General features: G+C 38.8%; 1 protein-coding gene across 1 annotated transcript in view; it reads right to left on the bottom strand.

Moving 5' to 3' along the window:
• The window catches only part of col4a4 (collagen, type IV, alpha 4), a 71264-nt gene that overhangs the window by 23915 nt on the left and 31858 nt on the right, over positions 1 to 15491 (bottom strand). The window contains exons 6-21 of the mRNA XM_079823307.1: positions 15374 to 15418; positions 13073 to 13189; positions 12284 to 12352; positions 11974 to 12009; positions 11783 to 11845; positions 11109 to 11144; positions 10084 to 10125; positions 9923 to 10003; positions 9757 to 9801; positions 9564 to 9626; positions 9214 to 9258; positions 9043 to 9096; positions 8843 to 8903; positions 5091 to 5195; positions 4869 to 4961; positions 348 to 410 (exon numbers count right to left, since the gene is read on the bottom strand). Coding sequence (XP_079679433.1) covers positions 348 to 410; positions 4869 to 4961; positions 5091 to 5195; positions 8843 to 8903; positions 9043 to 9096; positions 9214 to 9258; positions 9564 to 9626; positions 9757 to 9801; positions 9923 to 10003; positions 10084 to 10125; positions 11109 to 11144; positions 11783 to 11845; positions 11974 to 12009; positions 12284 to 12352; positions 13073 to 13189; positions 15374 to 15418 — 1018 coding nt within the window. The remainder of the gene's footprint in view (positions 1 to 347; positions 411 to 4868; positions 4962 to 5090; positions 5196 to 8842; positions 8904 to 9042; positions 9097 to 9213; positions 9259 to 9563; positions 9627 to 9756; positions 9802 to 9922; positions 10004 to 10083; positions 10126 to 11108; positions 11145 to 11782; positions 11846 to 11973; positions 12010 to 12283; positions 12353 to 13072; positions 13190 to 15373; positions 15419 to 15491) is intronic.

The following is a 15491-nucleotide window of genomic DNA, read 5'->3' as shown; positions in this document are numbered from 1 at the left end:
CATGTACATTATCAATAATGTCGACAAAATTACATACGTTAATGTGTCTACACTAAACATGCAAAATGTTTTACAATACCTTACACATCAAATGAAAATTTGTCAAGGTATAAAAATACTTTTTGCAAATGATAAGACAATCACAAAAGTAGGCAAAGGCACTAAGGGAACTAGGTAAACACTTGCATGCTCTCTAAAGTTTAATTGTAAAGACTAATGGCTTTGAGTCTCCCTCTAATATTCATTTTATGCAGGTATGTGCAGATAGTTTGAGAGCATCTCATCAGGGCTGGTTAATACAGACAATGGAAAATGGAAGAATGGGAAAAAAAAACACATCCACTCACCAGGAGTGCCAGGATTTCCTTTTTGTCCTTTACATCCAGAAGGGCCCCGTTTTCCAGGTTCCCCTAGAGGAAGAGTCATGGTGTTACTAACTCATAATCAAAATCAAAATCTCTACTTCTCTCTCTTATGTGGCATTTAAATGAAAAGAGTGAGAAAACAATACACTACCATATCTGAGGTCAGTAAAGATTTTTTTTTAAAGAAATTAAAATGCATCTATAATGTTACAAAAAATGTCTTATTCAAATAATTGCTGTTCTATTGAACTTTCTATTCATCAAAGAATCCTTGAGGAAAAATATTAAGCAGCACAATCGTGGTTATGCGCAACAAACTTCCATATTCTGTAAGAGGTTGCATTGCTTCAGGCATTTTGTATGTGCTTTCTTAAATATAGAGCTGTTTTGCCTCCCCGGGGGGTGCCAGAACAGATCAGGAGAAAAATCCAGTCCATAGTTGAAACAATACTTTAAACAGTGAAAAGAACCAGGCTTTCGGACAAAAGACGTTATGTTTCCGCTCCTCTGTTTTTGATCAGATCGTTTTAAACTGTAATATCCTGCACTGTAAACCCTAACACTCAAAATAATTAATTGGTTTGAGTAGAGCCAACTCAAATGAAACAAATTAGTTCAATCAAATGAACTTTTATGAGTATTTAGAACTTTTTCTTTTGAGTTCACAAAACTGACACATTTTAAGTGATCTGAATTGTTTGTTTTGTTTCTTTTCATTTAGACAAACTTAAACTTTTAACTGAAACTAGGCTGGGATTTATATTTCCCAGCATGCTTTGCCATGAAACTCAAAAGGGAGAGTAAATTCTAAAATTAAGAGTTATATTATGTTTATTGTGCAAGATTAATGTTAAGGTTGAGATTAAGTAGTGTTTTATGTATTGCTAGTTAGAAGTGTACTGCTAGTAAAATGTTAGTTTAGAAGAGTTTCTGTTATGTTGGGTTTTTTATTTGGGTCCATGAGCTTAGTTTGAGAACAGATATATGTTAAATGTTCTATATCGCTGTACTCATTCAGCAAATGCTATGCTGATGCTATCAAAGCATTGTGTTACCAATTAGCAAGGTAGCATTTATTGAAATAGCTAGTTAAAGCTAGCCAAGTTTCCACTACTAAAAATATTTAAATGGATGAATTAGCTTACTCTAATATTTGAAGTTAAGAGCAATTCAAATGTATGATTACTAAATAAAAATCTGCCAGTTCTGCGGATCTTAAACTTTACATTTCTTAAGTAAAAAAAATGGATGTCACCAATTGCCTCAATTTTTTGACACTGTGCAACGTTTTCAGTCCAAGGATTCAGGAAGTGAATGCATTTAAACAGTCAGCTGATCCGGAGAGAGAGCAGCGGCCATGTAAACGTACAGATAAGCAGCTTCACAGTCTTCTCAACCACACATTTTGTTATTTATGTGTTACAGACATTTAAATAGCAGGGGTCTTTTTTTGGGATAAAGTCTATAGTTTGGGTATAAACATTGATATCTAGCGATCAAAATAGAGTAAATCACCTTTTTGAAAGTGTTTTGACACTTGTAATACAAATCATCGCTTGTACGCCAGGAGGTGGCGACAATAGACTAAAAAAGTGTTTGTCATTGAATCACTCATTCAAATGAACCTCTCCTGGTGTAAGTGATTCAGGTGGTGTGGCACTAGCTGTGTGATGTGTATTAGAAGGTTGGCACTGTAAAGTGATTAAAGGTTGCTTCTTGTTTGCAGTAGCCGCGTTTCCATTACAGATTTGCGCAAAACTTTTGCGATATTTTCTAAAAGTCGACAAAAAAATATTGCGAAATGACAGCGTTTCCATTAAATGATGTTATGCGACTAAAACCATTTTTTCCCTCTCGAGATAAATCATTCCAAAAATCATGCTACGTATGTTGTTGGGTTTATGTATATCCCAGCCACCGCACGCCATTATTTTTACTGGTATAGAGACGTGCGTGTAATCCAAGCACTGATGGCAAGGAATGCACCTTATACTTAAGCGGCACATATGAGCTGTTATGATAAATTGTGGCATTTTGTATTCTATTGTTTTTTTATGAGTTTAATAAAGAACTCGTCTTCTGTCCAAACAAACCATCATCTGTAAAGAATGATCCACTTTTACATACGCCAGGTTATTGTGACGCATTGCCACATACAGAGACGAGCGAAAAGTTTGAATTTGCATGGTGGTAACTCAAAGGTTTTTTTTATCACTTTGTTATTTTGGCTCGGAATTTCGTTTTTTGGAAATATAAACTGAATTTAGAAATGCTTTTGAAATGAAAAACTTTGCGTTTAATAAACAAAATATATTTTTGAAATGAAGACAGCGTTTGGAGTGGAGTGCAAAATAATCTGTTCCCTGAGTCCACGGCCTTTGCCGTTATCGTGAGTGTACACAAAAGTAGAGAGTTTACTGTTTATAATTATGTCTTGCACATCTGTATGGCTAAAAATGAATCTGAATATTGAGAGTTTCCTGGAATAAGGAAAAAATCCATCAAAAGGCGCCAACGTCGGAAAGAGGGTTAAAGAAAACGTAGCCTATATAGTTTCATATATAGTTAGGCTATGTCTAAATATTATAATAATATTTATTTATAATATCTAAATATTTATTATAATCTTTTATATTATATTATATTATATATTTTATATTATATTATATATTTCATATGTTGATTATGAAAAGTGAGCAGCATGAGTAGCTAAGGCAAATCAGATGCGCATATGTCTGGAGACATGGATTTTGAGCACAATTGAATTGTTTTCTGGAAAGTCTTTCTTTAAAATGAATTTCGTTTTGTATAAATTGTATTTTAATTTTGATCAATGTTTAATCAACTATTTGGCTGTAGGCTATATTTAATAAATAAGAAGCAAACCAAGATCGTCGGGAATGGATTGACCTAGTCTTTGAGCAAGGCTGAAACTATAGCGTCTTTCTGTTTTAATACATTTCTTGAATATGTCATAATTAGGCCTACAGTAGGCCTATAGATAGTTATGATATTTGTGTTTGCACCGGGGTCCGTCATTATAAAGTTACGCCACTTTCCTTATTAGGAGAAAATATATGTCGTTTTAACGACATAAGATCTAGTACATACTTGAGTGGAAAAAAAATGATATGTTGGCCCTATGTGAGAGCAATGCGTGACCGTACCAGGTGACCTGTAAATGCGAAAAAACTGTTTCCATTGCAGTTTTGCGGAAATTTCCTTTTTCGAATTGCCTGAAAAACCACCTCATGCGAGCGTAAAAACTTTTTTGCGATATATGGGAGTTTTTGCGAAATTGACGCGTTTCCATTGGGCATATTTTCAATTCGCAATTTCAATTTGCGCAATTTGAAGGGTAATGGAAACGCGGCTAGTGTATGCTGTGGGTTTTTCTTCTTCGGTCTCTTACAGGTGGCAGACGGTGCACGAGAGCAGGCCCTTCTCGCAGTCTTGAGGAGAGCCATTTCCTATTTTTATGGATTTTATTACTGAAACATGTTTTAATTGTGTTTTAATTTTTGATGGTCTGTGTTAAAGACCAACAATAAAATTGTGATATTTTGATAAACTACTTTTGATGCTTATCATTTGTGGAGGGCTCCTCCTGCCTTATATAAGGAAGTGGCATAGTCAGCTCATATTTCCTACACCACAATGGTAATCAAGGTAAACCCTGTTGAAAAAAAACAGCATATGCTGGTTAGGTATGTTTTGAAGCACGGCAGCTGGTTTGAGCTGGTTTAAGCTGGTCAAGTGCTTGTCCCAAGAAACTAGCTCCAGCTCAAGACCATCTTAAACCAGCTCATGACCAACTAAGGACCAGCATAGACCAGCATAAACCAGCTGCCGTGCTTCAATACATACCTAACCAGCATATGCTGTTTTTTTCAACAGGGTTTACCTTGATTACAATTGTGGTGTAGGAAATATGAGCAGACTTCGTCACTTCCTTATTTAAGGCAGGAGGAGCCCTCCACAAATGATTATAAGCAATTAAAATTTGTAAAAACTGGGGAGTGGGGAGGTGTCATTGTGTCAAAAGCGAGGCCCGCTGTCTTTGACTTTGAAAACCCCTGCTCTAGAACATCAAACAAAACATACTATGGAATTCAATGGGGACCATCAACTGTTTGGTTACCGACATTCTTCAACATATCTTCTTTTGTGTTCAGCAGAAGAAAAAAACTAATACAGGTTTGAAACAAACTGCAGTTATCTGAATAGGATTATTAATAAATCCACAGCAACCTACAGCTTTTGTGTCCCTCAAACCCCGTTAATAACTACAAATATAAAATACATGTAATTTCTTATCTTCAAGCTAAACATTTTTAATGAAAATATGCCTTCAGTTCAGAACAAGAACAAAAACGTTTTCTGTTGGCCCCTAACATGTCAGTCATACACATAATATTCTTTCATTTATTATAATGTCTAATAAAATGCTTACTGAATATTATTTTGGTAAGCCAAAACATGAGAAATATTCGGAAATATTACCGTAGTCCAAGAGTGACCCATATATTTTTCCTGGTTGACCCTTTTCTCCTTTGAGTCCAGTGAGACCCTGGAGACCAGAATCACCCATTGCACCTAAGAGCAGAGTTAGAAAGAGAATAGAGAATTGAAAGAGAAACAGACAGAAGGTTTGAGTCGAAGACCATAGATATAATCTTTTTATGGCATTTATATATTGTAAATCGTAGTTAAGATTATTCACACCTGTTACAGATGCTCCTGAATCACCAAGGGGACCAGGTATACCCATCATCCCTCTATCCCCAGGCAGCCCAGCGGCACCAGGGAGCCCAGGTTCTCCAGGTTCTCCTACAGCACACATTCATTTAACACAATTTTTTAAAGAAAAGGACAATTTCTTTTAATACATTTTAGATGTAACCTACAGACCTTTAGAGGCATGTAGACTACAGTCCTCAGACATTTTCAACCTGTCTCTTGCCCAAGCAGCTGTACCGACATGCTTTAAACGCACTTCCATTGTGCCAGTGCCGAAACACTCTAACCCGAGGTGCCCTAATGACTACCGCCCTGTAGCACTCACACCCATCGTTATGAAGTGCTTTGAGCGGCTGGTCCTGGAACACCTAAAAGACTCTCTACCATCCACATTGGACTCACACCAGTTTGCCTACCGCAGCAATAGGAGCACAGAGGATGCCGTTTCCATGGCACTGCACTCTGTGCTCACCCATCTGGACCATAAGAACACGTATGCACGCATGCTGTTTGTTGACTTCAGCTCCGCATTCAACACTGTCATCCCATCCAAGTTAATAGCCAAACTTGGAGACCTGGGCATCAACACTTCAATGTGTAACTGGATTTTGGACTTCCTAACTGACAGACCCCAGAATGTTCGTTCAGGATTCACCTGCTCCACATCCATCACACTCAACACTGGTGTACCACAGGGCTGTGTGCTAAGCCCGTTTCTCTACTCCCTCTTCACCGCCGACTGCAAGCCTGTGTATGGATCTAATTCCATCGTCAAGTTTGCGGACGACACTACGGTGATTGGGCTCATCAGCAACAACGATGAGACTGCCTACAGGGAGGAGATACAGCACCTGGCCACATGGTGCGCTGATAATAACCTGCTCCTCAACACCACCAAAATGAAGGAGCTCATCGTGGACTTCAGGAAGGAGTCAAGAGGCACACACACGACACCATCCACATCAATGGAATGGCTGTTGAGCGTGTCTCCAGTTTCAAGTTCCTGGGGACCCACATCTCGGCGGACATGTCGTGGACGACCAACACCTCCAGCCTGGTCAAGAAGGCTCACCAGCGCCTCTTCTTCCTGAGGACACTGAGGAAGAATCAGCTCTCCTCGGCTATCCTGGTGAACTTCTATCGCTGCGCAATAGAAAGCATCCTGACCAACTGTGTGGCAGTATGGTATGGGAGCTGCTCTGTTGCGGAGCGCAAGGCACTGCAGCGGGTGGTGAAAACTGCCCAGTGCATCACAGGGACTCCACTGCCTGCCATCGAGCACATCCAGAGGAAACGCTGTCTGCATCGAGCTCGCAGCATCCTCAAGGACTCCTCTCACCCAGCCCACAGACTGTTTTCTCTCCTGCCCTCCGGCAGGCGTTTCAGGATCCACCGGACCAGGACCAGCAGACTAAAGAACAGTTTTTTCCCCAGAACTGTCTCTTTACTGAACTCAAACCCCCGTTGATCCACTTCCCTCATAAACTGATAACTCTCCTACCTCACATCTTCCTTCACTTTGTTATTTGCACTACCGACTGTTTATCACAGTAACAACTGTTTACATATGCATCTTGCACTGCCATATCTTAACTGGATTTTGCTCATTTGCACTGTAGACTGTATTTATAGTACCAATCTTTACATTTGCATTTTTGCACTGTACTTCTAAATGTAATATGCAACCACTTTCCACTGCACTTTACACTTTTTTTTCCGGATAGCTCTGTCCATAATTTATTGCACTACCCTAATCCACTGCTATTCCTCATATTAGCCTAACATATTATTGTATACCTCTATCTGTAAAATTCTGTTTATAGTAATAGCCATCTGTATATTGTATTCATAGTACATATTCACCTGTAAATTCTGTTTATAGTAATAGCCATCTGTATATTTATTCACTGTACATATTCACCTGCAAATTCAGTTCTGTTTATAGTAATAACGTCTCTCTATTTATACATATTTATACATATTCAGTACATATCCATGTCCTGCACTTACGCATCCATTGTATATCCTGCACTTGCTGCTATTGCACTTCTGGTTAGACCTAAACTGCATTTCGTTGCCTTGTACTTGTACTTGTGTAATGACAATAAAGTTTAATCTAATCTAATCTAATTAAACGCTAAAAGGAGGCGGTAGTGCGCATGGCTATGTCACACATGTTCCCGCCCTCATGGTCACGGCACAAAAATACTATTAAAACTTAATGTTGGAAAAAATACTTTGTATTCAAATTCTTTATATTAACTGTTTTTTTAATTAATGCAATACAGTGAATGACCACTGTATTTGTGTTCTCCCAGTGGCTTACGTCATTGGCAGTTTAGTGTTAAGTGATTAATTTACACCAAAACAAAAGATAACATGTATGCCTTCCTCTCTGTAAACATTATTTTTTTCTTACATTTCATAATGAACATAGGCAAGCTCAGCGTCAACTCTTTTTTTTGTGAATTGAAATGTGTGCAAAGGATTGTGGATGATTGAAGGATGTGAAGGATACACTTGATGCATCCTTCAAAATGAAGGTAGCATTCCAAGGATCCTTCAAACTGAGACGGCCTTCAGTGGCACTTGATGACGTGAGATATGCAGCCTTACTAGGGCGTAGCCTTTAGTTTAAGAAGCACCCTCGGACTTTTCTCTATTTAAGTGACACGCACCGGTGAGTGTGGCATGTACGTAATTTCCCACAAAAAACATTCTGACAGGTCTAAAATATAATAACTTTTATAATAGCGTTACCATAGTGAATCAGGGTAAGACAAAACGCCATTTTGGAAGAAGGATTGATGATGTATTTACTTTAAAGGAACACTCCACTATTTTTGAAAATAGGCTAAATTTCCAACTCCCCTTGAGTTAAACAGCTGAGTTTTACCGTTTTCGAATCCATTCAGCCGATCTCCGGGTCTGGCGGTAGCACTTTTAGCATAGGTTAGCATAGATCATTGAATCTGATTAGACCGTTAGCATCTCGCTCAAAAATAACCAAAGAGTTTCGATATTTTTCCTATTTAAAACTTGACTCTTCTGTAGTAACATCGTATAGGCCGACGGAAAATGAAAAATATTACACAGCGCCTGAAAATAGTCTCCAGCACGCTCCCTGTTGGTTATGTTGACGGAAGTTAGCCTATTTTCAGCCGCTGCGTAATATCATTGTGCCGCTGCACCCATGGTACGGCAGCAAAGTTCCTTGATTATTATGCAGGAATGAGAGTATAGTTCCTAGCCATATCGGCCTAGAAAATCACATCTTTTCATTTTCCGTCTGTCTTAAATACACAATGTAACTACAGAAGAGTCAAGTTTTAAATAGGAAAAATATCTAAACTCTTTGGTCATTTTTGAGCGAGACGCTAACGGTCTAATCAGATTCAATGATCTATGCTAAGCTATGCTAAAAGTGCTACCGCCAAACCCAGAGATCAGCTGAAATGGTAAAACTCAACTGTTTAACTCTAAAGTTGGAAAATGAGCCTATTTTCAAAAATAGTGGCGTGTTCCGTGTTTTAATATTGTTACAAAAATTAAGAATAAAATAAAAAAATAAGAAACTGTGTTAATTTAGTTAAAAATTAGGTAGTGTACCTTTAACTTCACTGACACATTAATTACAGTTTGCACAATAAATGTAAGAAAGCCATAGTGAAGCACCATTTACAGTGTACAGTTTTCACATGTACAATGTGGTTGTGTACTAATGTAAACACTATTACCTGTCACATCGTTACGATAATACTGTGGCTTTCCTTTAGGTCCGGGGTCACCTCGGAAACCCTGTCACACATTCACAGCAGCAGTGAACAAATGACAATACACCACAGGTTTATTATCTATTACTTTCAAAGTTCACACAATGCAACCAAGCAAGATTTAAAAAAACAGATGAAAAATATATTCAGAATGCGTGTCTGACCTTTGGTCCTGGATTGCCAAATAGACCAGGGAGACCGTTTTCCCCAACTCTCCCCTGTAAATGTAAAAAAAAAAAACATAACATGTGACAAACAGTATAATTCAACAAAGCTATTATGTTAATATAAATGAATAATTATTAATAATAATGAATAATTATTAATACATGTACCTTAGGTCCTTGAAGCCCTGTTCGGCCCGGAAATCCAGGTGGGCCCTATGATTATAAAAAAAAAAAGGTACAAAGTGGAGTTAAATTACTGAAATCAGATCTGAATGTGTAAAATTCGATGTGTTGATTGGTTAATTTTCTATGTTTTGACTGGTTGGTTTAGATTACTATGATTGTTTGTTTGGCATGTTATGAAAGGCTGAATTTTTTAATTTTTATTAGATTGTTTGTGGACTTATTGGTTGGTTTGAGTGTTAGAATGGTTACACTGAGGTGTTATGATCAGAATTATTGTAGTGTTGTTGGTTTATCGTAGATTATTTGATAGGGAAGCAGGTGAATAGTCTTACTCTGGGTCCAGAGAACCCAATTATGCCTTTCTCTCCTTTTTCTGCTGGAGGCCCTTCAAGACCCTGAGAAACACATAAATGAATGTAAATCCAAAATAAAAGTTTGAAACAACACATATCTCAAACAAGGGCATATCTCACACTAGGGGCATGCTACGCTCAGAACTTATTAGGTTAAATATACAATACTCACCTCCGGGCCAGGAACTCCACAAATTCCTTTTTGTCCCTTTTTTCCCTACAAACAAAGTTTTTCTAGTATTTATAATATTAAGAAAAAAAATCCAACATCATTTACTACCTGGCATCCTTACAAAACCTTAACAACTGAAAACTCATTTAACATGTGGAAGTTTTACCTTATCGCCTTTTACGTAGTCTTCTGGGTTGGGCTCCACATATTCAAATGGGCCTGGATCCCCCGGAGGACCTAGTTTACCCTGTAAGAGAATCAAGATGACACCATTAAACACACCTTCATGTATTTTGTAAATTCAGTACTACCATGTGTGTTATTTACCTCATTTCCTTTTGGCCCAGGCAGTGATCTTCCTGGGTCTCCCTACACGGAAAAAGATTATTTTGCATTTTCTTTCATGAGATTTTGCTCTAAATGGTTTCATATTACTCACGGATGGCGGTCAGAGAACAAGCAGAAGTTCAAGTCAAATTAAAGGTACACTATGTAAAAAAATGTTTATTCAAAATCAACAAACTTTAAATAATGAGTCAATCCATAATCAATCCTTCTTCCAAAACATGTTTGTCTTACCCTGATTCACTATGGTAAACCTATAATAAGTGTATATATTTTAGACCAGACAGGATGGTTTTTGTGGGAAATTACACTCATATGACACTCGCCCAAGCGTGTCTTGTCATATCCGTAAACAGAGAAAAGCTGTAGAGGAGAGTCTGCTGGCAAAAACAGGCTTGGCTTTTTAGACATGGCTAGAACTGAGGGATTTGAAAAGTTGTAAAAGCAATGTGGAGATGGTGTTTTTATTGCTCAACAGGTGAGTAAGGTATTTTATTGAACAGATTTTTGCCATATAGCTCTCTTACAGCGTTTACTGTAAAGCATTATTATCTATTGTGAAGGCTCATTTCATTATGGTGGTGTATCGCTGTGCTGGAATTTATTTTCAAGGAAGTACCGTGTCGATTAATTGGTAAAACAGTAACGTCTTCAGCAAGTCAGATTGAGATCCTTTCCATCTAAACTAGTTATATCTCTTAAGCCTAGTAGTGAATGTTTTATGAGCAGTAGGATAACCTTATTCATTCGCACAGTCACGCAGAGCCAAAGCAAGACCAAAACAATGTTTTTCCACAAAGTTCGCTTTTTTAACTGCTGGAGGGCCAAAAGTTACATAGTGTACCTTTAAATTAATTATTGTAGCAGTCTGAGGCTACTGCACTCTATAGTCTGCTTAAAGTAATGCAACCACAGTCTAATTTGAACAAAGATCTTCAGGTTTTCAAATCAGATATAATAAACTATAAACTTTAGTCATCTCAGAGACATGCACATGCAAAACTCACCGGTGGGCCTCTCGGACCTGGTAAACCTGGTAAGCCCTAGAATAATAATAAATAAAATAAAAAACAAGAAATCAAACAAAGGAATTTAGAAACATTTAGTTAAAAGAGATCAAGCAGGTGAGCTCAATTTTTTTTTATACATATACACATTTGGAAAACCCTAACGCATGTTTAATGCACTTCATGATGTTGATAAAAAATATAAAATGAAGACACTGCCCGGCCAAAAATAAAAAGTCGCTGTTTGGATTTAAACAGGCAAATGCTTAAGAGTCTATGATTGGATGATTATTGCAGTGATTTTTATGTTTCTAGCATGTTATATGTTTGGCAACAGTTCTTCTAACCCTAATTGATGGAGTGTGTAGCTTTTCATTTCCTAAAAAAACATGAAGGAAGACACATCATGGCCATATTCCAGGATGACAATGTCAAGATTCATCAGGCTAAAACTGTGAAAGAATGGTTGGGAGAGAGGATGAAGATTCATTTTCATTCATGAATTGGCACCTTAAATTCATTGAAAGTCTTTGGAAGTCTGTGCGTTTTTTAATGGAAATAAATGTTGATGGAAATAAATGTTGTGATGTTATTTGTAACCACACAAATATATTTAAAAAAAACATTCTACATAATTTTACAGATGTAGTGCTTGTAGAAAATGCGTCCCTCACCATAGATCCATCTTGTCCTACTTGTCCTGGTCGACCTTGTGGGCCAAAGACCCCTCTAAGTCCCTTTGTGCACAAACAAAGCAAACCTAACTAATAATTAAAACTGCAATAACATAGATCTACATTACACCAATGTAATATATTATATGTTCATGTACTGTAAGATCTGCTTTTTTGCTCTTAGTACATACTTGTGGTCCAGGTATTCCTGGTAATCCATCAACACCCTGTGAATGAGGGTAACATGTTTACAGATTTGTTACGCATAAAAAGATAAATATACATCCAGACAAAATAAAATAAAACAGCTATAAAAGCATCAACTAGACACATGCTTTATTAGTTTTTCTATTATATTGTAATTCATTCACCGTTTAAGAAATCAAATGTGTTTGCTTTTATGCTGCAAAAGTTTCACATAAATCATTTTGGCACTGCTCACTTTCAATTTATTCAATAGTACTAAAATATGAAGACATGAATTTATGGCATTATACGTACAGGTGTTCCAGGAGTGTAAGTCATCCTATAAGAGCTGTCTCCTTTGATACCTTTTAACCCAGGTAGTCCCTAAAACACATATGCAAGTAAAAAAAAAAAAAGAGGTCATGGAAATAATTAACTTAAAACAATCATAAATTATTATTATTTTTTTTAAATCATAAAAGGTGAAGACAGCTCTGTTATTGCTGTTTTGAGAACCAGAGGAAATGGTTAAACCAAATAAACCCATTCAACAGGAAATCGAAATTACATATTGTTACATTATTGCATGTGATTTACTTTATGAATACATGATCCTGGTCTAATAATAAGCGATTCATTGTGTTACACCAATATTTTTTATTTGTATTTTATGAAGTATTGCCTTTTACGGAGTGTCTATTTACACTTAAGTGCAAATAGTGCGCTTAGTTGGCAAGCGCTATTTACACTAGCTCCGCCCAACAATGCCTGGTTGGGCCACGCAAAATTTAAAAAGACGCACATATTATAACATCTGCAGTGGCATAGTCAGTAGAGCATAAGGTTCATTAAACTTGTCAGGTAACTGAAGAGACTGATTGGTGTGTAACTGACTCTGTGACAAAACTAGGTTGATGCGATCCAGGTTCGAATCCGCCTTTTGCAGAGCTTGCTATTCTCCCTTTTCCCATAACATATCACTTAGTGTAAATAGCATCGCTAAGAAAATATGCAAATAGCCGCTGCCTTGTTTTTAACCCTGCTCTTCCAGACCACATTTCACTATCCAATCGATTCCCAAATCCCTATGAACCTATGTCGTACCATGGTTCCTGGGAAGCCAGGCCGTCCTATCTCACCATCCAGCCCACGTTCCCCTCTGGTTCCATTACAGCCATCATTCCCCGGAAGCCCAGGAAGACCACCAGGACCCGGATGACCCTAGAAGATGACCAACAAAAGGTGGTATATGTGCATATAAAGTAAACACATGCAGGTAAATTACTAATTAAAACTATTTGTATTAATATAATAGATACGGAACATACACTCAGGACACAAAGAGGAATAATTAACAGTTTATTTTGACAGCACTAGGCAATATGCAGTTCAACAGGTGAGTAAACCCTCAATGGAGACTTTGAATCCAGCGGATGAGAGTGTAATGGAACGTCTATATCTTACAGATGCAGAGACTCATAAGATACAGAGAAGAGGAACCAGGTTGGATGCACACACCTCGCCTTCAGACAGATGATCCTGAAGAATGAAGAATTACCTCTTGGAAGTAAACGAAGGAGAAATCGCTGGAGATACAGGTAAGTAGTCTGTGTAGCATGAACGAGACCGGACCATGAACTGAGCAGAGGTGTGTGTTTATATGAGTGTGCTGATGAAGGTGCAGATGAGGTGCAGGTGTGTGTGATAATCAAGTGCATGCAGGTGAGAGTCAAGGAGGATGCTGGGAAGTGAAGTGCAAAAGTGACAGTTGACCATGTGACTGTGACAGTACTCCACGGAAGCTCGTCTTCGCGTCATAAACTAGGGTGGGAGGGCAGGCGCCCTAGAGGCCGACCAGGAGAGGTCCATGCAGGACGAAAAGCCTCCAGGGCGGCGCAGGCAGCACAGGAGGCCTAGACGGAGCTGAGGAGAGACAGAGCCAGGGTGACACTGCAGGTCCGGAGGGCCATGGTGGAGCTTACGGCTCATGGGACTGAGGCGGAGACGGGGATCCGGAAGGCTGCAGTGGAGCTGGAGAGACTGAGGACAAAGGTAGAGACGAAGGGAAGGTGGAGCCCAGTGGAGCTAAAGGGATGGAGGGCGGAAGCACAGCCGGAGGCAGAGGAAGGGCTGGTGAACGGGGTGACTTTGGTAGAGCCCAGCGGAGACACATACATTTCTAGGCTGGACTCGGGACAGGAGACTGAGTACACTCTGGACTAGGGACAGGAGACTGAATCCATTCTGGACTCTGGACTTGGGACAGGAGAATGAATCCAATCTGGACTCGGAACAGAAGACTGAGTCCACTCTGGACTTGGGACAGGAGACTGAATCCACTCTGGACTCGGGACAGGAGACTGAATGCATTCTGGACTCTGGACTTGGTACAGGAGACTCGATCCACTCTGGACTCGGAACAGAAGACTGAGTCCACTCTGGACTTGGGACAGGAGACTGAATCCACTCTGGACTCGGAACAGAAGACTGAGTCCACTCTGGACTTGGGACAGGAGACTGAATCCACTCTGGACTTGGGACAGGAGACTGAATCCACTCTGGACTTGGGACAGGAGACTGAATCCACTCTGGACTTGGGACAGGAGACTGAATCCACTCTGGACTTGGGACAGGAGACTGAATCCATTCTGGACTCTGGACTTGGGACAGGAGACTGAATCCACTCTGGACTTGGGACAGGAGACTGAATCCACTCTGGACTTGGGACAGGAGACTGAATCCACTCTGGACTCGGGACAGGAGACTGAATCCACTCTGGACTCGGAACAGAAGACTGAGTCCACTCTGGACTTGGGACAGGAGACTGAATCCACTCTGGACTTGGGACAGGAGACTGAATCCACTCTGGACTCGGGACAGGAGACTGAATGCATTCTGGACTCTGGACTTGGGACAGGAGACTCGATCCACTCTGGACTCGGAACAGAAGACTGAGTCCACTCTGGACTTGGGACAGGAGACTGAATCCACTCTGGACTCGGGACAGGAGACTGAATGCATTCTGGACTCTGCGCCTTCAGACAGATGATCGTGAAGAACGAAGGTAACTCTTGGAGGTAAACAAAGGAGAATAGGAATCGCTGGAGATACAGGTAAGTAGTCTGTGTAGCATCAACGAGACCAGACCATGAACTGAGCCGAGGTGATAATTAATATAATATATAATAATATAATTAATATAATATAATACAATATAATATAATATAATCATTATTATATTATATTAATTCTATTCTATTCTATTAATATAATATAATATAACAATATTTTATTATATTTATATAATATAATATTTTAAAATAAGAAATACAAAACATAGATCAATCGTTATTTTTACACAGAATATCGGTTGCATTTCTATTGAAGAACACTATGGTCACTTACGGGCACTCCATCTAATCCATCATGGCCGATAACTCCTTGAGCACCCTATTACAAAAGAGTGCAACTCAGTGAAGGTCCTTGTATTGATTTGTATGAGAATTGTGTGTGGGCACGTGTG

Source organism: Gobio gobio (assembly GCF_949357685.1).
Source record: "Gobio gobio genome assembly, chromosome: 8".
Taxonomy (NCBI): domain Eukaryota; kingdom Metazoa; phylum Chordata; class Actinopteri; order Cypriniformes; family Gobionidae; genus Gobio; species Gobio gobio.
This window is presented reverse-complemented; position numbering and strand designations above follow the sequence as displayed.